Source organism: Hordeum vulgare, chromosome 1H (genome assembly GCF_904849725.1).
Source record: "Hordeum vulgare subsp. vulgare chromosome 1H, MorexV3_pseudomolecules_assembly, whole genome shotgun sequence".
Taxonomy (NCBI): domain Eukaryota; kingdom Viridiplantae; phylum Streptophyta; class Magnoliopsida; order Poales; family Poaceae; genus Hordeum; species Hordeum vulgare.
This window is the reverse complement of record NC_058518.1, coordinates 428,017,557-428,041,333: the sequence shown is the minus strand read 5'-3', so window position 1 is coordinate 428,041,333 and position 23,777 is coordinate 428,017,557. Positions and strand designations below refer to the sequence as shown.

At 44.2% G+C, this 23,777-nt stretch overlaps 1 protein-coding gene across 1 annotated transcript in view; it reads left to right on the top strand.

Annotated features, from left to right (window-relative positions):
- LOC123400053 overlaps positions 1 to 23,546 on the top strand; it is a 40,562-nt gene extending 17,016 nt beyond the window's left edge. The window contains exons 2-3 of the mRNA XM_045094451.1: positions 17,900 to 18,364; positions 23,389 to 23,546. Of these exons, the coding sequence (XP_044950386.1) occupies positions 17,900 to 18,364; positions 23,389 to 23,494 (571 nt within the window). The 3' untranslated portion in view covers positions 23,495 to 23,546. The remainder of the gene's footprint in view (positions 1 to 17,899; positions 18,365 to 23,388) is intronic.
- The last annotated feature ends 231 nt before the right edge of the window (positions 23,547 to 23,777 follow it).

Here is a 23,777-nt window from a genome sequence, read left to right as displayed (position 1 = left end):
ATATAAGGATCGAGGTAGTTCACTAACACTAGCACCCACGTCACATAAACCATGATAACAATGATCTCCTATCTTAACAGACACAACAGGCGTGCCAACAACAGGCCTATGTTTGTCTCTAGCGTGAGGTTTAGCAATTCTAGCAGCATCTTCACAGAAGTGAATATTATGTCCCTCAACATCGTCGGACAGGAGATCTTTGATAATAGCAATGCTAGGTTCAACTCTAATTTGATCAGGGGGTGTAGGTGTTCTAATATAGCCTCTACGTATCACAGTTGAAGCTTTAGAATGATCCTTTATCCTAACAGGGAAAGGTGGTTTCTCAATGTAAGCACTAGGAACAATAGGATCATTATAGGCAATGACTCTCTCTTCAACTGGATTGGGTTTAACTACATTGACTTCTAAGGGAGGATGATATTTAAACCACTTCTCTTTGGGGAGATCAATATGAGCAGCAAAAGATTCACACGGTGAAGCTACTATCTCAGAGTCAAGTCCATACATAGCGCTAAAGTCACAAAAAGTATTTGTTTCAACAAAGGATTTAATGCAATCAAACTTGAAATTCATACCTGACTCCTAACCTTCTTCAAGCTCCCAATCTTCAGAGTTGCGTTTAATTCTCTCCAATAAATTCCATCTGAAGTCAATATTTCTCTTCACAAAAGAACCGGTACGAGAAGTGGTAAGCATGGTGCGATCATCATGAGAAAGCCGAGCATAGAAGTTCTGAATGATAATTTATCTCGAGAGCTCAAGGTTGGGGCATGAATATAACATTGATTTAAGCCTCCCCCAAGCTTGAGCGATGCTTTCTCTATCACGAGGCCAAAAATTATAAATATAATTCCAATCATGATGTACTAAATGCATAGGATAAAACTTTTGATGAAATTCCAATTTCAACCGATTGTAGTCCCATGATCCAGTATCATCACATAGCCTATACTATGTCAACGCCTTATCCTTCAAAGATAAAGGAAAGACCTTCTTCTTGACCTCATCCTCGGGCAAACCTGCAAGCTTAAATAAACCACAAACTTCATCTACATAGATTAGATGCAAGTCTGGATGTGATGTTCCATCTCTAGTAAAAGGATTATCCAACAGTTTCTCAAGCATACCCGAAGGAAATTCAAAGCAAATATTTTCAGTAGGTGCAGCAGGTTGAGTAGCAACTCTTTGTGCTTCTGTTCGAGGTGAAGATGTTGGAAATATGCCCTAGAGGCAATAATAAAATGGTTATTATCATATTTCCTTGTTCATGATAATCGTCTATCGTTCATGCTATAATTGTATTAACAGGAAACAGTAATACATGTGTGAATGAATAGATCACAATGTGTCCCTAGCAAGCCTCTAGTTAGCTAGCTCGTTAGTCAATAGATGATCATGGTTTCCTGATCATGGACATTGGATGTCATTGATAACGGGATCACATCATTGGGAGAATGATGTGGTGGACAAGACCCAATCCTAAGCCTAGCACTAGATCGTGTTGTTCGCATGCTAATGCTTTTCTAATGTCAAGTATCTTTTCCTTCGACCGTGAGATTGTGCAACTCCCGGATACCGTAGGAGTGCTTTGGGTGTATCAAACGTCACAACGTAACTGGGTGACTATAAAGGTGCACTACGGGTACCTCCGAAAGTGGCTGTTGGGTTGGCACGAATCGAGATCGGGATTTGTCACTCCGTGTGACGGAGAGGTATCTCTGGGCCCACTCGGTAGAACATCATCATGAGCTCAATGTGACTAAGGATTTAGTTACACGATGACGTGCTACGGAACGAGTAAAGAGACTTACCGATAACGAGATTGAACAAGGTATAGGTATACCGACGATTGAATCTCGGGCAAGTTCTATACCGACAGACAAAGGGAATCGTATACGGGATTAATTGAATCCTTGACATCGTGGTTCGTCCGATGAGATCATCGTGGAGCTAGTGGGAGCCACCATGGGTATCCAGACCCCGCTGATGGTTATTGGCCAGAGAGGTGTCTCGGTCATGTCTGCCTGTCTCCCGAACCCGTAGGGTCTACACACTTAAGGTTCGATGACGCTAGGGTTATAGGGAATTGTTATACGAGATTACCGAAAGTTGTTCGGAGTCCCGGATGAGATCCAGGACGTCACGAGGAGCTCCGGAATGGTCCGGAGGTAAAGATTGATATATAGGACGGATGGTTTCGGACACCGGAAGTGTTTCGGGCATCACCGGTAACGTACCGGGACCACCGGGACCACCGGAGGTGGTCCCGGGGGACCACCGAAGGGGGGCTGCGACCCCAAGAGGTAAGATGGGCTAAGTGGGGGTGGGAACCAGCCCCTAGTTGGGCTGGTGCGCCTCCCCACTCAGCCCATGGCGCAGGGGAAAGAAAAAGAGGGGGGAACCCTAACTTAGGTGGGCCTTAGGCCCACCAGAGGGGTGCGCCACCCCCTCCTCCCCATCTGGCCGCCACAAACCCCATCTGGGAGCGCTGCCGCACCCCCTAGGGTGGGAACCCTAGGGGTGGCACCCCCTCTCCCCTTCCCCTATATATAGTGGGCACTTTTGGCCTTTGGAGGACACAATTTTCCCTCTCCCTCGGCGCAGCCCTGCACTTCTTCCTCCTCCTCTCTGCCGGCGCTTGGCGAAGCCCTGCCGGGAGACCTCGTCTCTCCACCAAAACCACGCCGTCGTGTTGCTGGTCTTCTTCCCCAACCTCTCCCTCCTCCTTGCTGGATCAAGGTGCGGGAGACGTCACCGGGCTGCACGTGTGTTGAACGCAGAGGTGCCGTTGTTCGGCACTAGATCGGAATCGCTGCGAGTACGACTCCATCAACCGCGTTCTAGCAACGCTTCCGCTTAGCGATCTTCAAAGGTACGAAGATGCTCTTACCCCTCTCTCGTTGCTGGTCTCTCCATAGGAAGATCTGAACATGCGTAGGGAAATTTTTGAATTTATGCTACGTTACCCAACAGTGGCATCCGAGCCAGGTTTTCTATGCGTAGATTCTATGCACGAGTAGAATACAAAAGTTGTGGGCGATGGTTTGTCAATTTGCTTGCCGTTACTAGTCTTATTCTTTTCCGGCGGTATTGTGGGATGAAGCGGCCCGGACCGACCTTACACGTACGCTTACGTGAGACTGGTTCCACCGACAAACATGCACATTGTGCATAAAGGTGGCTAGCGGGTGTCCTACTCTAGTCGGATTGGATTTGATGAAAAGGGTCCTTATGAAGGGTAAATAGCTTTGGCATATCATTGTTGTGGCTGTCACGTAGGTAAGAAGGCGTTCTTGCTAGAAACCCAAATCAGCCACGTAAAACTTGCAACAACAATTAGAGGACGTCTAACTTGTTTTTGCAGGGTTTGACATGTGATGTGATATGGCCAAAGTTGTGATGTTGCATGTATGATGTATGAGATGATCATGTTATTGTAATAGGTTTCACGACTTGCATGTCGATGAGTATGACAACCGGCAGGAGCCATAGGAGTTGTCTTAATTTATTGTATGAGATGCAACGCCATGTGCTTGCTACTTTTACTTCATTGCTAACGGTTAGCCATAGTAGTAGTGATAGTAGTAGTTGGCGTGACGACTTCACGGAGACATGATGATGGAGATCATGATGATGGAGATCATGGTGTCACGCCGGTGACGATGATGATCATGCGATGCCTGAAGATGGAGATCGAATGAGCAAAGATGATAATGGCCATATCATGTCACTATATGATTGCATTGTGATGTTTATCATGTTTTACATCTTATTGCTTAAAATGATGGTAGCATAATAAGATGATCCCTCCTAAAATTTTGAGAACGTATTCCCCTAAGTGTGCACCGTTGCGAAGGTTCGTTGTCTCGAAGCACCACGTGATGATCGGGTGTGATAGATTCTAACGTTCGCATACAACGGGTGTAAGCCAGATTTACACACGCAAAACACTTAGGTTGACTCGACGAGCTTAGCATGTACAGACATGACCTCGAATACAAGAGACCGAAAGGTTGAACATGAGTCGTATGGTTGAATACGATCAGCATGAAGTTGCTCACCATGGTGACTAGTCTGTCTCACGTGATGATCGGACACGGGTTAGTCAACATGGATCATGTATCACTTAGATGACTAGAGGGATGTCGATTTAAGTGGGAGTTCATACTTAATTTGATTAAATGAACTTAATTGTCATGAACTTAGTCTAAAAGTTGTCTTTATAAATATTGTAGATGTCCAACGTCAACCTCAACTTCAACGCATTCCTAGAGAAAAACAAGCTGAAAGATGATGGTAGCAACTATGCGGACTGGGTTCGCAACCTGAAGCTCATCCTTGAAGCAGCTAAAAAAGCTTATGTCCTTAATGTGCCGCTAGGTGACCCTCCCGCTCCCGCAGCAGCCCAGGACGTTCTAAACGTCTGGCAAGCGCGGAGTGATGACTACTCTCTGGTCAGGTGTGGCATGTTATACAGTTTAGAAACGGGGCTCCAAAGACGTTTTGAGCAACACGGGGCATATGAGATGTTCCAAGAGCTGAAGCTAGTTTTTCAAGCTCATGCCCGTGTCGAGAGATATGAAGTCTCCGACAAGTTCTTCAGCTGTAAGATGGAGGAGAATAGTTCTGTCAGTGAGCACATACTCAAAATGTCTGGGTTACACGGTCGTTTGACTTCACTTGGAGTCGAACTTCCGGATGATGCTATCATTGACAGAATCCTTCAGTCTCTCCCACCAAGCTACAAAGGCTTTGTGCTTAACTACAACATGCAAGGGATGGAGAAAACAATTCCCGAGTTGTACTCGATGCTCAAGTCTGCAGAAGTAGAAATCAAGAAGGAGCATCAAGTGTTGATGGTCAACAAGACCACTAGTTTCAAGAAAGGCAGGGGTAAGAAGAACTTCAAGAAAGACGGCAAAGTTGTTGCCGCGCCCGGTAAGCCAGATGCCGGGAAGAAGAAAAAGAACGGACCCAAGCCTGAGACTGAGTGCTTCTATTGCAAGGGAAAGGGTCACTGGAAGCGAAACTGCCCCAAATACTTAGCGGACAAGAAGGCCGGCAACGTTAAAGGTATATTTGATATACATGTTATTGATGTGTACCTTACCAGCGCTCGTAGTAGCTCCTGGGTATTTGATACCGGTGCTGTTGCTCACATTTGCAACTCAAAGCAGGAACTGCAGAATAACCGAAGACTGGCCAAGGACGAGGTGACGATGCGCGTCGGGAATGGTTCAAAAGTCGATGTGATCGCCGTCGGCACGCTACCTCTACATCTACCGTCGGGATTAGTTTTGAACCTCAATAATTGTTATTTAGTACCAGCTTTAAGCATGAACATTGTATCAGGGTCTTGCTTAATGCGAGACGGCTACTCATTTAAGTCAGAGAATAATGGTTGTTCTATTTATATGAGTGATATGTTTTATGGTCATGCTCCGCTGGTGAATGGTTTATTCTTGATGAATCTCGATCGTGATGTTACACATATTCATAGTGTGAGTACCAAAAGATGCAAAGTTGATAATGATAGTCCCACATACTTGTGGCATTGCCGCCTTGGTCATATCGGCGTTAAGCACATGAAGAAGCTCCATACTGATGGACTGTTAGAGTCTCTTGACTTTGAATCATTTGACACATGCGAACCGTGCCTCATGGGCAAGATGACTAAGACTCCATTCTCAGTAATAATGGAGAGAGCCACCGACTTATTGGAAATAATACATACCGATGTGTGTGGTCCAATGAACGTTGAAGCTCGCGGTGGTTATCGTTATGTTCTCACTCTCACCGATGATTTGAGTAGGTATGGGTATATCTACTTGATGAAGCACAAATCTGAGACGTTTGAAAAGTTCAAGGAATTTCAGAGTGAGGTTGAGAATCAACGTGACAGAAAAATTAAATGTCTATGATCTGATCGTGGAGGAGAATATTTGAGTCACGAGTTTGGCACACACCTAAGAAAGTATGGAATCGTTTCGCAACTAACACCGCCTGGCACACCGCAGCGCAACGGAGTGTCAGAACGTCGTAATCGCACTTTATTAGATATGGTACGATCTATGATGTCTCTCACCGACTTACCGCTATCATTTTGGGGATACGCATTAGAAACTGCAGCATTCACTTTAAATAGGGCACCGTCTAAATCCGTTGAGACGACACCGTATGAACTGTGGTTTGGCAAGAAACCTAAGTTGTCGTTTCTTAAAGTTTGGGGCTGCGATGCTTATGTGAAGAAACTTCAACCAGAAAAGCTCGAACCCAAAGCGGAGAAATGCGTATTCATAGGATACCCTAAGGAAACTATTGGGTATACCTTCTATCTTAGATCCGAAGGTAAAACCTTTGTTGCCAAGAACGGATCCTTTCTAGAGAAAGAGTTTCTCTCGAAAGAAGTAAGTGGGAGGAAGGTAGAACTTGATGAGGTAATTACACGCCCTCTCGAACAGGAAAGTAGCGCAGCGCAAGAAGTTGTTCCTGTGGTGCCTACACCGACTGAAGAGGAAGTTAATGATGATGATCATGAAGCTTCGGATCAAGTTACTACTGAACCACGAAGGTCCACAAGGGTACGCTCCGCACCAGAGTGGTACGGCAACCCTGTGATGGAAATCATGTTGTTAGACAACGGTGAACCTTCGAACTATGAAGAAGCGATGGTGGGCCCGGATTCCAACAAATGGCTTGAGGCCATGAAATCCGAGATAGGATCCATGTATGAGAACAAAGTATGGACTTTGGTGGACTTGCCCGATGAACGGCGAGCCATAGAAAATAAATGGATCTTCAAGAAGAAGACTGATGCAAACGGTAATGTAACCGTTTACAAAGCTCGACTTGTCGCAAAGGGTTTTCGACAAATTCAAGGAGTTGACTACGAAGAGACTTTCTCTCCCGTAGCGAAGCTGAAATCAGTCCAAATCATGTTAGCAATTGCCGCCTTTTATGATTATGAAATTTGGCAAATGGACGTCAAAACAGCGTTCCTTAACGGGAATCTTAAGGAAGAGTTGTATATGATGCAACCAGAAGGTTTTGTCGATCCTAAAGGTGCTAACAAAGTATGGAAGCTCCAGCGCTCCATCTATGGGCTGGTGCAAGCATCTCGGAGTTGGAACATTCGCTTTAATGAGGTGATTAAGGCGTTTGGGTTCATACAGGTTTACAGAGAAGCCTGTCTGTACAAGAAAGTGAGTGGGAGCTCTGTAGCTTTCCTCGTACTATATGTGGATGACATATTGTTGATGGGGAATGATATAGAGATGTTGGAGAGCATAAAGGCCTATTTGAACAAGAGTTTTTCAATGAAGGACCTTGGAGAAGCTGCATACATATTAGGCATCAAGATCTATAGAGATAGATCGAGACGCCTCATAGGTCTTTCGCAAAGTACATACCTTGACAAGATACTGAAGAAGTTCAATATGGAAAACTCAAAGAAAGGGTTCTTGCCAGTTTTGCAAGGTATGAGATTGAGTAAGACTCAGTCGCCGACCACGGCAACAGATAGAGAGAAGATGAGTTCTGTCCCCTACGCTTCAGTCGTGGGCTCTCTAATGTATGCCATGCTATGTACCAGACCTGATATAAACCTTGCGATAAGCTTGGTAGGGAGGTACCAAAGTAATCCCGGTGCAGAACACTGGACAGCGGTCAAGAATATCCTTAAGTACCTGAAAAGGACTAAGGAAATGTTTCTCGTTTATGGAGGTGACGAAGAGCTCGTCGTAAAGGGTTACGTCGACGCTAGCTTCGACACAGATCCGCATGACTCTAAGTCACAAACCGGATACGTATATGTGTTGAATGGTGGGGCAGTGAGCTGGTGCAGCAGCAAGCAAGAAGTCGTGGCAGCATCTACATGTGAAGCGGAGTACATAGCTGCTTCAGAAGCGGCTCATGAAGGAATTTGGATGAAGGAGCTCATCACCGACCTTGGAGTGGTTCCAAGCGCGTCGGGTCCTATGACACTCTTCTGTGACAACACTGGAGCCATTGCCATAGCCAAGGAGCCCAGGTTTCACCGGAAGACGAAGCACATCAAGCGCCGCTACAACTCCATCCAGGACCATGTCCAAACTGGAGTGATAGATATTTGTAAAGTACACACGGATCTGAATATTGCAGACCCGTTGACTAAACCTCTTCCACGAGCAAAACATGATCAACACCATGATGCTATGGGTGTTCGATACATCACAATGTAACTAGATTATTGACTCTAGTGCAAGTGGGAGACTGTTGGAAATATGCCCTAGAGGCAATAATAAAATGGTTATTATCATATTTCCTTGTTCATGATAATCGTCTATCGTTCATGCTATAATTGTATTAACAGGAAACAGTAATACATGTGTGAATGAATAGATCACAATGTGTCCCTAGCAAGCCTCTAGTTAGCTAGCTCGTTAGTCAATAGATGATCATGGTTTCCTGATCATGGACATTGGATGTCATTGATAACGGGATCACATCATTGGGAGAATGATGTGGTGGACAAGACCCAATCCTAAGCCTAGCACTAGATCGTGTTGTTCGTATGCTAATGCTTTTCTAATGTCAAGTATCTTTTCCTTCGACCGTGAGATTGTGCAACTCCCGGATACCGTAAGAGTGCTTTGGGTGTATCAAACGTCACAACGTAACTGGGTGACTATAAAGGTGCACTACGGGTACCTCCGAAAGTGGCTGTTGGGTTGGCACGAATCGAGATCGGGATTTGTCACTCCGTGTGACGGAGAGGTATCTCTGGGCCCACTCGGTAGAACATCATCATGAGCTCAATGTAACTAAGGAGTTAGTTACACGATGACGTGCTAAGGAACGAGTAAAGAGACTTACCGATAACGAGATTGAACAAGGTATAGGTATACCGACGATTGAATCTCGGGCAAGTTCTATACCGACAGACAAAGGGAATCGTATACGGGATTAATTGAATCCTTGACATCGTGGTTCATCCGATGAGATCATCGTGGAGCTAGTGGGAGCCACCATGGGTATCCAGACCCCGCTGATGGTTATTGGCCAGAGAGGTGTCTCGGTCATGTCTGCCTGTCTCCAGAACCCGTAGGGTCTACACACTTAAGGTTCGATGACGCTAGGGTTATAGGGAATTGTTATACGAGATTACCGAAAGTTGTTCGGAGTCCCGGATGAGATCCAGGACGTCACGAGGAGCTCCGGAATGGTCCGGAGGTAAAGATTGATATATAGGACGGATGGTTTCGGACACCGGAAGTGTTTCGGGCATCACCGGTAACGTACGGGGACCACCGGGACCACCGGAGGTGGTCCCGGGGGACCACCGAAGGGGGGCTGCGACCCCAAGAGGTAATATGGGCTAAGTGGGGGTGGGAACCAGCCCCTAGTTGGGCTGGTGCGCCTCCCCACTCAGCCCATGGCGCAGGGGAAAGAAAAAGAGGGGGGAACCCTAACTTAGGTGGGCCTTAGGCCCACCAGAGGGGTGCGCCACCCCCTCCTCCCCATCTGGCCGCCACAAACCCCATCTGGGAGGGCTGCCGCACCCCCTAGGGTGGGAACCCTAGGGGTGGCACCCCCTCTCCCCTTCCCCTATATATAGTGGGCACTTTTGGCCTTTGGAGGACACAGTTTTCCCTCTCCCTCGGCGCAGCCCTGCACTTCTTCCTCCTCCTCTCTGCCGGCGCTTGGCGAAGCCCTGCCGGGAGACCTCGTCTCTCCACCAAAACCACGCCGTCGTGTTGCTGGTCTTCTTCCCCAACCTCTCCCTCCTCCTTGCTGGATCAAGGTGCGGGAGACGTCACCGGGCTGCACGTGTGTTGAACGCGGAGGTGCCGTTGTTCGGCACTAGAGCGGAATCGCTGCGAGTACGACTCCATCAACCGCGTTCTAGCAACGCTTCCGCTTAGCGATCTTCAAAGGTACGAAGATGCTCTTACCCCTCTCTCGTTGCTGGTCTCTCCATAGGAAGATCTGAACATGCGTAGGGAAATTTTTGAATTTATGCTACGTTACCCAACAGAAGATACCCTGAACAAGCCCCTCAAAGGATTAGTATCCATAGTGACAAGTGACAATAAATTTCAGCACACTATATGAATGTTTCCTTACCAATTTCCACTTACCAAAGGCGCTTCAATCTCCGGCAATGGCGCCAGAAAAGAGTCTTGATGACCCAAAAGTATAGGGGATCAATCATAGTCCTTTCCATAATTAAGAGTTTCGATCCCAACGAGGAGCAGAAGGATCTGACAAGTGGTTTTCAGCAAGGTAAAATCTGCAAGCACTGAAATTATCGGTAATCCGTAGCAAGCAACAAGTAACAAAAGTAGCAATGGTGCAGCAAAGTGGCCCAATCCATTTTGTAGCAAGGGACAAGCCTGGACAAAGTCTTATAGGAGGAAAAACGTGTTGGAAATATGCCCTAGAGGCAATAATAAATTAGTTATTATTATATTTCTTAGTTCATGATAATCGTTTATTATCCATGCTATAATTGTATTGAATGAAGACTAATTTACATGTGTGGATACATAGACAAAACACCGTCCCTAGTAAGCCTCTAGTTGGCTAGCCAGTTGATCAAAGATAGTCAGTGTCTTATGATTATGAACAAGGTGTTGTTGCTTGATAACTGGATCACGTCATTAAGAGAATCACGTGATGGACTAGACCCAAACTAATAGACGTAGCATGTTGATCGTGTCATTTTGTTGCTACTGTTTTCTGCGTGTCAAGTATTTATTCCTATGACCATGAGATCATATAACTCACTGACACCGGAGGAATACTTTGTGTGTATCAAACGTCGCAACGTAACTGGGTGACTATAAAGATGCTCTACAGGTATCTCCGAAGGTGTTAGTTAAGTTAGTATGGATCAAGACTGGGATTGGTCACTCCGTGTGACGAAGAGGTATCTCGGGGCCCACTCGGTAATACAACATCACACACAAGCCTTGCAAGCAATGTAACTTAGTGTAAGTTGCGGGATCTTGTATTACGGAACGAGTAAAGAGACTTGCCGGTAAACGAGATTGAAATAGGTATGCGGATACTAACGATCGAATCTCGGGCAAGTAACATACCGAAGGACAAAGGGACTGACATACGGGATTATACGAATCCTTGGCACTGAGGTTCAAACAATAAGATCTTCGTAGAATATGTAGGATCCAATATGGGCATCCAGGTCCCGCTATTGGATATTGACCGAGGAGTCTCTCGGGTCATGTCTACATAGTTCTCGAACCCGCAGGGTCTGCACACTTAAGGTTCGACGTTGTTTTATGCGTATTTGAGTTATATGGTTGGTTACCGAATGTTGTTCGGACTCCCGGATGAGATCACGGACGTCACGAGGGTTTCCGGAATGGTCCGGAAACGAAGATTGATATATAGGATGACCTCATTTGATTATCGGAAGGTTTTCGGAGTTACCGGGAATGTACCGGGAATGACGAATGGGTTCCGGGAGTTCACCGGGGGGGCAACCCACCCCGGGGAAGCCCATAGGCCTTGGGGGAGACACACCAGCCCTTAGTGGGTTGGTGGGACAGCCCACAAGTGCCCTATGCGCCAAGGAGAAGAAAATCAAGAGAGAAAGAAAAAGAAAAAGGAGGAGGTGGGAAGGGAAGGGGACTCCCTCCCACCAAACCTAGTCCAACTCGGTTTGGGGGGGGGAGAGTCCTCCCCCTTGGACTCGGCCGACCCCCTTGGGGCTCCTTGAGCCCCAAGGCAAGGCCCCGTCCCTCCCACCTATATATACGGAGGTTTCAGGGCTGATTTGAGATGACTTTTCCACGGCAGCCCGACCACATACCTCCACGGTTTTTCCTCTAGATCGCGTTTCTGCGGAGCTCGGGCGGAGCCCTGCTGAGACAAGGTCATCACCAACCTCCGGAGCGCCGTCACGCTGCCGGAGAACTCTTCTACCTCTCCGTATCTCTTGCTGGATCAAGAAGGCCGAGATCATCGTCGAGCTGTACATGTGCTGAACGCGGAGGTGCCGTCCGTTCGGTACTAGATCGTGGGACTGATCGCGGGATTGTTCGCGGGGCGGATCGAGGGACGTGAGGACGTTCCACTACATCAACCGCGTTCTCTAACGCTTCTCCTGTACGGTCTACAAGGGTACGTAGATCACTCATCCCCTCTCGTAGATGGACATCACCATGATAGGTCTTCGTGCGCGTAGGAAATTTTTTGTTTCCCATGCGACGTTCCCCAACAAAACGCTCCCGAGTACACACAGGAATTTCTGTCATGCTAGTTTTCATCATGTTCATATGATTCGCGTTCATTACTTTGATAGTTTGATATGTGGGTGGACCGGCGCTTGGGTACTGCCCTTACTTGGAAAAGCATCCCACTTATGATTAACCCCTCTCGCAAGCATCCGCAACTAAGAAAGAAGAATTAAGACAAAGTCTAACCATAGCATTAAACTAGTGGATCCAAATCAGCCCCTTATGAAGCAACGCATAAATTAGGGTTTAAGCTTCTGTCACTCTAGCAATCCATCATCTACTTACTACTTCCCAATGCCGTCCTCTAGGCCCAAATAATGGTTAAGTGTTATGTAGTCGACATTCACATAGTACCACTAGAGGAAAAACAACATACAACACATCAAATTACCGAACGAATACCAAATTCACATGACTACTATTAGCATGACTTATCCCATGTCCTCAGGAAAAAAAGTAACTACTCACAAAGCATAATCATATTCATGACCAGAGATGTAATGAGTAGCAGCAAGGATCTGAACATAAACTCTTCCACCAAGTAATCCAACTAGCATCAACTACAAAGAGTAATTAACACTACTAGCAACCTTACAAGTACCAATCGGAGTCGCGAGACGGAGATTGGTTACAAGTGATGAACTAGGGTTTGGAGATGAGATGGTGCTGATGAAGATGTTGATGGTGATGAGTCCCCTCCGATGAGAGGAGTGTTGGTGATGACGATGGCGGCGATTCCCCCCTGCGGGAGGGAAGTTTCCCCGGCAGGATCGTCCTGCCGGAGCTCTAGATCGGTTGTGCTAAAGTTCCACCTCGTGGCGGCGGCGAATCCTCGAAAAAGCCTCCTCCTGATTTTTTCCCGGACGAAACCCTTCATATAGCAGAAGAGGGGGGAGAGAGGGCCAACTGGGTGCCCACAAGCCTCCTAGGCGCGGCCAGGGGGTGTCCGCGCCTAGCAGGCTTTAGGCCACCTGCTGGCGCCCCTCTGGCACTTCTTCGTTGATTTTTACGGCGTTTGGAGTTGCGCAGAATAGGTATCTCAAACTTGCTCCAATTTCAGGCCAGAATTCCGGTTGCCGGCATTCTCCCTCTTCATGTAAACCTTGCAAAATAAGAGAGAAAAGGCATAAGTATTGTACCGTGAAGTGAAATAATAGCCCAAGAAGCGATAATTATCAACATAAAAGCATGATGCAAAATGGACGTATCAAGGCCCAACCAAGAAGCTGGATGACGGTGAGAGGTGCATGATCGAAAGAGTCTCACATGCCGGGGAACCAATTGCTCCCGCAGATGTAAAGAAGAAGTTTGTGAAGGCATGCGGACTTTTTGTTAGGGACCACATCCCTATAACCATTTGAGAATGGATTAAGCCAAGGGATCAGGAAGGAGTCTCATATGTTGGTATAGCAGCCAAAGAAAACCTTTGGAGAAAGCTCATGCTTAATTTCACCCTGCCGGCGCCAGAGGTGTATCCAGATGAGAGGAGCCAAATGAGGAGGAAATGAATAGGCGAAAAGAGGCCCTAAAGAAAAAAGTCAAGCAGTGGGCTCTTAAGAAGATGGCCGATCTATTCAGGGGCTGGAAAAAATATTGCACCACGAATTTATCTTGAAAGATAAGAGTCCAGATTTGATCACGCCTATGAGAAGATAAATCAGAGGACGCCTTGAAAAATTATGAAAAAATAAGGCGAATGTAGGCAAGAAGAAGTACCACCACATTATGGGGCCTGGTGGCTACGGCTCTAAGATGGCTACGTGGGAAGCACTTGAGGCATCATTTCTGAAAAAAAATATCACTCCAGAGCCCTTAAGATGGCTCCCACGAGGAAGAAATTGGTTTTACGGGCATGGGGGCTTGTTGGACAAAGAAGGAAAGGCAATATATAACCAAAGACACAAAGATAACCCCCTACCCATCGAGCAGATTAGACGTGCAGTACAAGATGTTGAAGAAGGAGTGTTCATTTCCGATAGAGAGAACGACGAGCTCACACGCGCCCTTGGGAATAAGGAACACAAAGGGCAAGCACGAGGCTTAGCAGGCTCCCCGCCGTGGATGCTTGCGTTTTCCGAGGAAAGAAAGAGATTTCCCGATAGAAGCCATCAGAGGAGAAAGGAAAAGGAGGCAGCTGAGAAAGCGGCTGCTGCAGACCGGCTGCATAATGTAGAAGAAGCAGTAAAGCGGTTGCAGGAGGAACAAATCGAGAGACAGCAAGGTAGCGACCAATCTCAGCCGCTCATGATAGAAGCCGCATCGAATCGGAAAAGCAGTGTCGCTTCCACGCAGGTCCAGGATGATGGTGATGATGCACCAACGACAAGTCCTCCTCGTCACTACCTAATGGATGATATCACTAAGAGCACACATTGTGAGCTAAAGGTGAAAGTTGCTAACTTAAGGTTGATGGTGGCAGTCGGCATGACCTTACCAATTGGACCACATCCAACTTGGCATTGCTCTCTGGTTCCACAAGGGTACGCTCTCGTCGCGGTTTCTGAAGTGATGAAAGATTATGAGAAGCTGAAGCTCGACCACCCTGCAGGTGAAGATAGGGATTTGACTCAACTTGGAAAAGTCAAATCCCAAACCGTTGTATGGCCAAAGGAGGACATCTTCCTTCCAAATGGGATGCCAAGGCCACCGACTCCTCATAGCAACAATCTTTCTTCGCCTCCACCTCACCAGTCTCGAGTGCAACCGTCGTCTTCGCCGCCTCACCAATCTCCAAGTCAGCCGTCGTCTTCGCCGACTCACCAGTCTCCAGCGCAGCCATCTCCACCGCCGCATCAGCCGTCTCCACCGCCCCGTCAGCTGTCTCCACCGCCCTGTCAGCCGTCTCCATCCACTCAGGATCAGAGCAAAAAGTGGAAACAGACCACCGCTAGTAGTAGCGGCAAAAAGAGGATCCGATCACCAAAACATAAGTGGTCGCCCCTCCCAACAGTACCTCATAAGAATATGGTGAAGAGACCTTGGGACTATACTGGAGAGGACAATATTAAGAGGACAGACGCCCATCATGAACAGTGGAAGGCTAAAGTGGCTAACAAGAATATAATGAAAGAGCCAGAGTACCCGAACACCCCAGGAGAGCACGCCGCAGTAGTGAAAATGCTGAAAAACCTTGAAGATCCCCCGCCACCGTTGCCAGCAGACTATGAACGCTCTATTATCAAGTCAGCTCAGGCAAAAAAGCAGCGGTTGAAGAGTAGTACGTCCAGTGGTAAATCAGTTGCCCAACTCGGACAACAGAAAAACCAATCGTGCCCCCCGCTCAAAGTGTATTCCGATACAAATGTGTGCTCGAGCGGAGCTGCGGTCCAGTAGAGGAATGATAAAACAGCTGACATCGATCCGTAATTTCTTGCACACTATGGAGAAGCGGCCAAGGCTCAAGGCATGTCTATTGATGAGTACTTGACCCATTTGGAGTTATTCACTGACTTAGAATACACATACCGGTATGGGCGTCCTTAGGTCAAACCTGAGTTAGTCAAAGAGCTACCAACAAAAATGCGAAGATTGCATGACTGGTACATGCAAGCATGTGATCAATCAAAAAACTGGCTCTACACAGCATATGAAGACAAGCATTTCGGTACTGGACGAGGCGTGATGATGATTGAATTCGATGAATTATTTCAGTTATACAAACAAGACGTCCTCGACAAATCTACCATCAGTGCCTATTGTTTGTAAGTATCATTAATTTATGCCATTAAGTCTTACTCAGCTCGTTCTTGCATGTATAATCTTAGTCATCACTATATTAATTTTACAGAATGAAGATTCTTGAATGCAAAAAAGGACAAATCTATGACATTGGGTTCATTGACCCAAATTACAATCATCACCTAAGTGTCGAATCAAATCCCCGCGAGATAGAGAATAACTTGGTACAAGCGTTAAGGTTTTGCAGTACCAAAAGAGAAATACTATTTCCTTACAACTTCAAGTGAGTGTTACTATACACACATTCTATTTTCGCTTACTCGATATTATTATAAGTGTACGTATAATTGACTCGTTATGCGCGCGGAGGTTCCACTTTATTCTGTTAATCATTGTACCTGACAAAGGATAAGTAATATTTATGGACCCGAAACGCACACCCCTCACTGAATGGACAAACATGCAGGAATGCCTCCAGAAGTAATTTCAATCATTATGGCACTACATCGGCAATTTCTCATTCATTTCTTGATAGCAAGGAATTAATATAGAACTCCTTTATTCATTTCCTTTTCTTGGCTGGGCTGGGAAACGGTTCACCGCCAAGGCTCGGGGTGATTGGAAGCCAGAGCTTACATTTAAACAAATAAATGTAAGTAACTACTAGCTAGATCCGCACATCTCTTTATTCTAGTTTCAATACCATTATAATTCTTGATTATGTTTTTGATTGAACTCTGTTCTCGTAAAGTGCTTGAGGCAGGAACATGGGAACAATTTATGTGGATACTATGTTTGCGAGTTCATTCGCCAGACGACCCATGAGAAGGGCAAAACCCGGGACATCAAAAAAATCGAAGTACGATAAACAATACTCACAACTTTATTTTATTACCGTGAATTGTGTTCGATTTCATTGATATAATGTTGACCCATTCTTTAAATTAGACCGAACGGTTGCGGGATGGTCTTCTATAACAGGAACGTGTACGAGCAATTCAAGAGGAAATTGCCGGATTCTTTGATGCAGAGGTCCTAGATCCCAAGGGAGAATATTATTGACATTCGATGACAATGATATGAAATGTTATAGTGTAAAAAATATGCATATATGTCCATGTAAATCGTGTCTACATTTTGTAATTAAGTACGTTCGACAAAGCACGACGGATGAGATGATGTAATATATTCGTGACGATGTGCAATATAGTTATTCCTTTATTGTTGTGTATGTGCAATCCAATTTAGTGCAAAACAAAAATTAAAAAATTCCCAAAACAAATAAATGGGAAAATAGGAGGCAACAAAATAGCCTCATCCAATTTAGTGCAAAACCCTAACCCTAAAAATTGCTCAAAAAAACAGCGAAGAAATAGCCCCGGTTCCTAATACGAACCGGGAATAATACCCCTTCCCACCTCGCTCACAGCCCCGCCACGTGGAAGGCCATTAGCCCCGGTTCGGGGCCGAACCGGGGCTAGCATTAGTCCCGGTTGATTAGTCCCGGTTCACGAACCGGGACTAATGGTCCAACCGAACCGGGGCTAAATGCACTTTTTCTACTAGTGTCTGGTTATCATTTCCACTTGGTTTTTGCTCTTTATGTCTCACTAGTAAACATTCACGTGCAACGCACGTATCTTAGTCTATAAAAATCATTAACTTTATTTTCAATTTTATTTCTCTTTTAGTCGACTTTTTTTCCGATCATTTGAATGTGATGCATACACATGTTTTTAGATAAAATTCATGATCACATAAATATATTGTAATTATTACTTCTAAAAATACTTAAAAATAAAAAATACGCAACATTATCTTGGTATAACACGGTCAAACAACCGATCTCTCCGATGCAAAAAAATGGCTGATCTCTTTAAAAAGGAAAACTTGCTAAAAAACTAAACAAAGACAACGACGGGATGTATAAAAAAAGAGACAGCGGCGGCCGCCCTTTCCTACTAAGAAGCTATCAGTTTCTCACGCACACACACACACACACACGCTTCGCTTTCTCCGCCGCCTGCCCTCCCCGCAGATTCCTCTTATTTGTGTGTTGCTCGCACGCCGCCGCACACCGCCTCCTCTCCAGCCAGGACGTCGTTCGACGCCTCCGCGCCTACCCCTCACCCCTACGGCCTCGGCTCGTCGCCTCCTATTCCTATTATTGCGTCGCCCCGCCACATCCTCTCCCCACCACGGGTTCGCCTCACCGCCAACGCTTCATCCATCGTGTATCAGCGCAGATCTCGGTGCGAGCTGGTGTACACGATGAGGGAGTGGCATCTCAGAGCGGACCAGATCCACTGTGTGTATGCGAGCACCCCAGTCCTAGGCAGCGCTAGATGGAGCGGATTCACGCCCTCGTCAAGGGACATGGAGCTCGGGACGCCGCGCTCCCTTCTGCTTCTTCTTCTCGGAACGCCGTGCCACCATGGAAGGTGTCCCTTTTCCTCCCTCCGCCTCCCCCTCTTTCTCGTTTCTATTTGGTACGGTGCTTCCATCCCTGATGTGGTTCCTCACGCCTCTCTTTCGATATGTAGTTGAGATGGTAGATTTAGCATCCATACTGGCTTTACATACAACATAGCTAGCTCTAATTTTTCAGTATCAGCTAGCTCTAATTTTTCAGTATCGATAATGCTTGGGTATATTTATTTGTGGATTTGGATTCTGGATGGCTTAATTTGTCAGTATCAACTAGCTCTAATTGATGTTCAGTTGTTGCTTTTTGTGCCAGTTGCATGATTTGAGTGGTATTCTCACATTATAATGTTGCATTATTACTGGCACTTAGGGTCCGTTCGGTTTCCCTCCCGGAGCTGACGGAGCTGTAGTAGAAAATGTTGGAGTAATCAAACAGGTGCTCCACAGATCCTTGGGTTTTAAGGCGCTGGTGGATTGCCGAACAGGGCCTTTGTAACCAAGAGTTCCAGGGTCACAACCAAGTTAGTATCTGCACTTTTTGTATCACAGAAATGCACGTGACTCCATCAATTGACATCTAAACTTTGTTGATGCTTATGTCATTGTCTGCACAATAGGCATGCCTTCATCACCTCGCCATTCATTTGTGGAATATTGTTAGTGAAACACATACATGTATGCTATCTTTCCGCTTCTTTCCATGCGTGTGTGGTAACATTTTTGTTGTTCATATCCACAAATTGTGAAGCATTTTCTACACTATATGCAACCTAGTAGTCACTATTTGATGATAATCTGCTCTGGAAGGTCCATCTTTTGATGTGATCTATAATGCTTCGTTCTAAGACAGGGATATAGTTTAGAACTTCATTCTCTTCATACTTCAAAATATGAACCAAAAATCGCTTCGTGAGTTCAAAATCATCCTACATATGTATTATATAACATTGTTATTAAAAAAACATGTGTAATGTGTATAGGAATGAGCATGGTGTCAATAGTTACCTTGGGTACCGGAAATTGTAACGTTCCATCGTGCCATGAGAGCATTAAATTGAAAACCAAATAACGAGAGAGGGGACTGCATGTATGAGATGTTACATGTGAGTTGAATGAATCAATTAAGACTGTGATGTATTGACAAGATTATTACCCTATTCGTAAAAAAGAGAGACAAAATTATTACCCATATGAGTTTGTGGGAACAATGGGAACTTTGCATCCCCATGTCAAGATGTTGTCCTTGAAGGCAGGGTTTGCAACTTGGAGAGCAAGGTTTAGATCATTAACCATACTTTCAAGTATATGCTTTCCAAAAGTGGGTATTGAAAGCGTGTCCAAAATAGAGACAACTTTTTTATGTTGTTCCAAGACGAACAATTAATATAGCCCAAGAATATCAAAAGGAAATAAAACCAGCAATGATGCATACATTTAGAAACACAACAATCATTAGCATTCATTAAGACCAAATAAACAATGACTTCGAATTCGAATCTTACCACATCACAGTGTGAGATATGATACTCATTGCTATCAGGCCAGCTATCAAATAGTCGTGCCAACATAGCAATGTCCACGCCGTTACGATGACTTGGAACTCGTGCATAGTGGAACATGGACTACAATAATATAAGAAAACATTAGTAGAATGAAGCAAAATGTAATATATGATTATAATAACTTACACAAAATCGTAGATCCATATAGTGTACTGGGATATCTCTAGCAAGCTGGACGTCGTGGCACGCTAGTATCCGCATAGCCATATTAAAATAATCAACATCCATGTACTCATCATTCTTTAGTATGTTTTTTTAATTGTCTCAAATTTAGACTAATAGGATAAGGGTGAGAGCATCTTACCCATTCACTCCTGTGAAATGGGAATTCTGTCAATTATAGTTATACAAGAGTAATCATTTATTAAAAAAATGAACTGGAAAATGTGTCTTCTCTAGCAAAGGGACATCATCAACCATGCTCATATACAAGCAAAGTTCGTCTATTAAGTCATCATCTGTTGGAGTGACAGATGGCAAAAGGATATATGATTGAGAGCTGACCTCAACTTGTGATGATGAGTTGGATGATTTTGGTTTGTTAGGAGGTCTTTCCACAATCATACAGTCGGTGGGATCCGTGTTGGTTTCATTATCATCGAAGTTCCGATTTCTTATATCATCATCATTCAATTCCGAGTCGACTAAAATGACCTCTAATTTTGTTCTAAAATCTGTCATATGAACCTAAAGTGAAGTAATAATAATAAGACTTAGTTTTCAAATAATTATACACCATGAAATAAATAGTATCATGGTATGATGCAAGATATTCCTGTTTGGGACTGTCGGACATATGATCTCCCGTGAAGTACTGCATGTAATTTAACATCCAGAGACCACAAGATGACCTAGACGATTACGAAAATTTGATATGATAAACAAAAATATGAATAAAATATTATTAGTATTATAAAATGATGATGACTGAACCACACAGTCATTCTGAACAACCTTGATAAAAAAAGAATTGAACAAATGTACCCTGATATGCAAAACTGGACTAAGTTATGTTAGGACGCGTACCCATACGTTTGAGGTATGTTCTTAATATGTTCTTCTCTTTTCCATGTTGTAACATTTAGATCAGTCCACTTATCGGATTTTAATTCCATGTGCGTGGATGCATATTTGAATAAATCCTCCAGTCCTGCTAGGTGTTGCACCAACAAATGAAAAAAGCATAAGCATCACAAGAAGAAATTGGTAAGAGAAAAAACTTCTTATGAAAAGGCTTCACTTTAGTACTAGATACTAACCGTATCATTGAGGTCGTGGCGGTTCATTGATGTGCCTAGCGAGTCGAGCACTTGAACATATAGTTTTCTGGCATTTATAACAAATAGGTACTAGGGAACGTCGTTCATGTTTATTGGAATGAATACGTGAAGAAAAATATTATTTTAGTTGTACTCCTATGTGGACGAATTGGCCGTTCTTGCTCTAATTCATAGAAATATGTAGTAAAGTAAGACTAACCATAAGATTTTCCAAATATTTTTCATCTCTCTTTAATACCCATACTGGTACATCATCCGTGTCATCCGAAGGCAGGTAGTTACCGAGCTTTATCATCTTAGAGATGCATGCATTCTCTAAGAACACACTTTCACCTGACCTTACTTGTAGATGCTCAGTAGCAGTCATATGCAATTTATATATGCGCCTATGACCTACAATTTAAAATATACATAATATATTAGCTGACACATACTCACAATAAAATAGCATCTTATTGTCGTAATTCAATATTTTCTACTTACTTCGTCGCCAACCCATTGTGCATGAGTTAGAAGAGATAGTAAATGTTTTTTTCAAAATGCGTCGTGGATGCTCACTAAATGTCTTTCTTCCCTTGGTTCAGATCTGATAGTTTCTATGAGGGACAAATCATCGCCACTGCAGGCATAATCTGTCATGATGGCCATGATAACATTTAATAATAATGAACAAAAGAACAATAATTTAGAAGTACAAGGACATCGAAGGTTTTGTTCCGTGCCTTGTGGAGAAAAAACATAGTCTTGTGCCTTCTTAGGCTTGTTATGTCGTCGTATATGCTTCTTTATATGCATGGGTTGTGTTAGCTCCTCCTCTATAGTTTCAAGCCCTTTAGTGCCGGTTGTTTCTGCCAATTCCTTGTCCTTAGCTGCCACCATTTGTTGACTTGTTTCTTTCTTGGTTAATTTCTGAGAACAAAATTAAAAGAATTATCCCTATGTAGGATATAACACATAAAAAATTATTTTAGAAGATATAGTTTGAAAAGCAAACCCACGTGTGTATGTTCGGAATATTTGGCCTCTCTTTTTGCTATGTTTTCTTCAAGAAGAGGTGTATATTCTGGGCTCTCCATGCAATTATTTTCCTCCACTTCACTATCGTTGAGTATTTCACTTGATTCGTCATTGCTGAGTACCTGAAACACATAGTAATATAATATTACAAAAGATATTTTTTATGTGATATTGTACTAAAAAATTACAGTATGATTTGTGGCGTTAGAATTAGAATAGTAATGACATGTGGAAAGAAAACTCACCTCTGTTGATTCGGGGACTATATCTCCATCCTTGGTTATGACATCTTTAAAAAGCATGTTTTCTGGACCCTCCGTAATGGATTGTTGTGTAGCCTTTCCAAACTCTGGATTTTAATCATTTTGTACTGTTATCACCTCTTCAATCTGCATATTTTCTGTATCATCCATAATAGAATCTCCTTGTATCACCTCTATCGACTTAGGGTTTCTATCCTTGTCTTTCTTTATCACCTCTTCAACATGCATATTATCTGTATCCTTATCCTTTGCTACCTTATTGACATTCTCCTAAAAACCCAAGCATATCACTTTTAGATAGTTAACCTTGTATAGGATGAAAATCTTTACAATATGTGCTTACCTTGTCGATAGCATGCCCAATAGTACCAGATTTGGTTGGACATTGACCATCATAGGGCAACGGGGATGATGGCGCGAACATGGATGATGATGATGCTTTACCAAGGGCAGGAGGTGCGGCGAGGGGAGACTTGTTGTGAACGTATGTTAGGATGCGGCTGAGCGATCGCGAGGGAGGATGGAGGAGAGGTCGAAAGTAATAGCATCAGGAAATATAATATAAGGCAGATCCCCTAAAAAGGGCAATATAAGGCAGATGATGAGAGAAAGGAAACTACTATCGTGATAATTGGGGACTCCTGATTCATATCATCCCAGATTTATCTGAGGCCCCACACTCTTATTTTGTGCTCTTTTTTTCATACCCCACGGTTACAGAATTATCTTAGTTATTTTCATAGTACATTCTATATGCAGAAATATTGGGTTTGGCCCACCTTTATTCTGTAACCGTGGGCTATCTAATTGAGAAAAGGCACAACCTTCAAATATTTCAGAAACTCAATTTCTATTTCAATTGAAAGTAAGCTGATGCATTATGGTTGTCTCCTTATACATGACCTTGCGACTGCAGGGACTACCATCAGGCTACCTGCTACGTGTTAGTGACGGCCAAGCCAACCAAGGGGGAGTTCAGTGAAGAGGTGAAGGAGAAGTTGGAATTGGAACAGTACGCATAACTAAAACTTGTTTGATGCATGTTGGAAGAGGTATTCTCAACCACTATGGTTATCCGACGTTTTTGCATGTTACATGATTCATTCTAGTATCTTCATGCCCATACATTCTTTTCTGAATACTCTACGATTTTTTTATTTCAGTAGTAAAAATACATCATGTGAGCTCGTGTGCTATAGATCCGGGAACGACGTATGTACACTACAGTACTAGAAATTCCTTTTAACTTCAAAATATTCTGCATTATCATAGATTTTTGCGTTTCTAATTACCAATATATCAAAG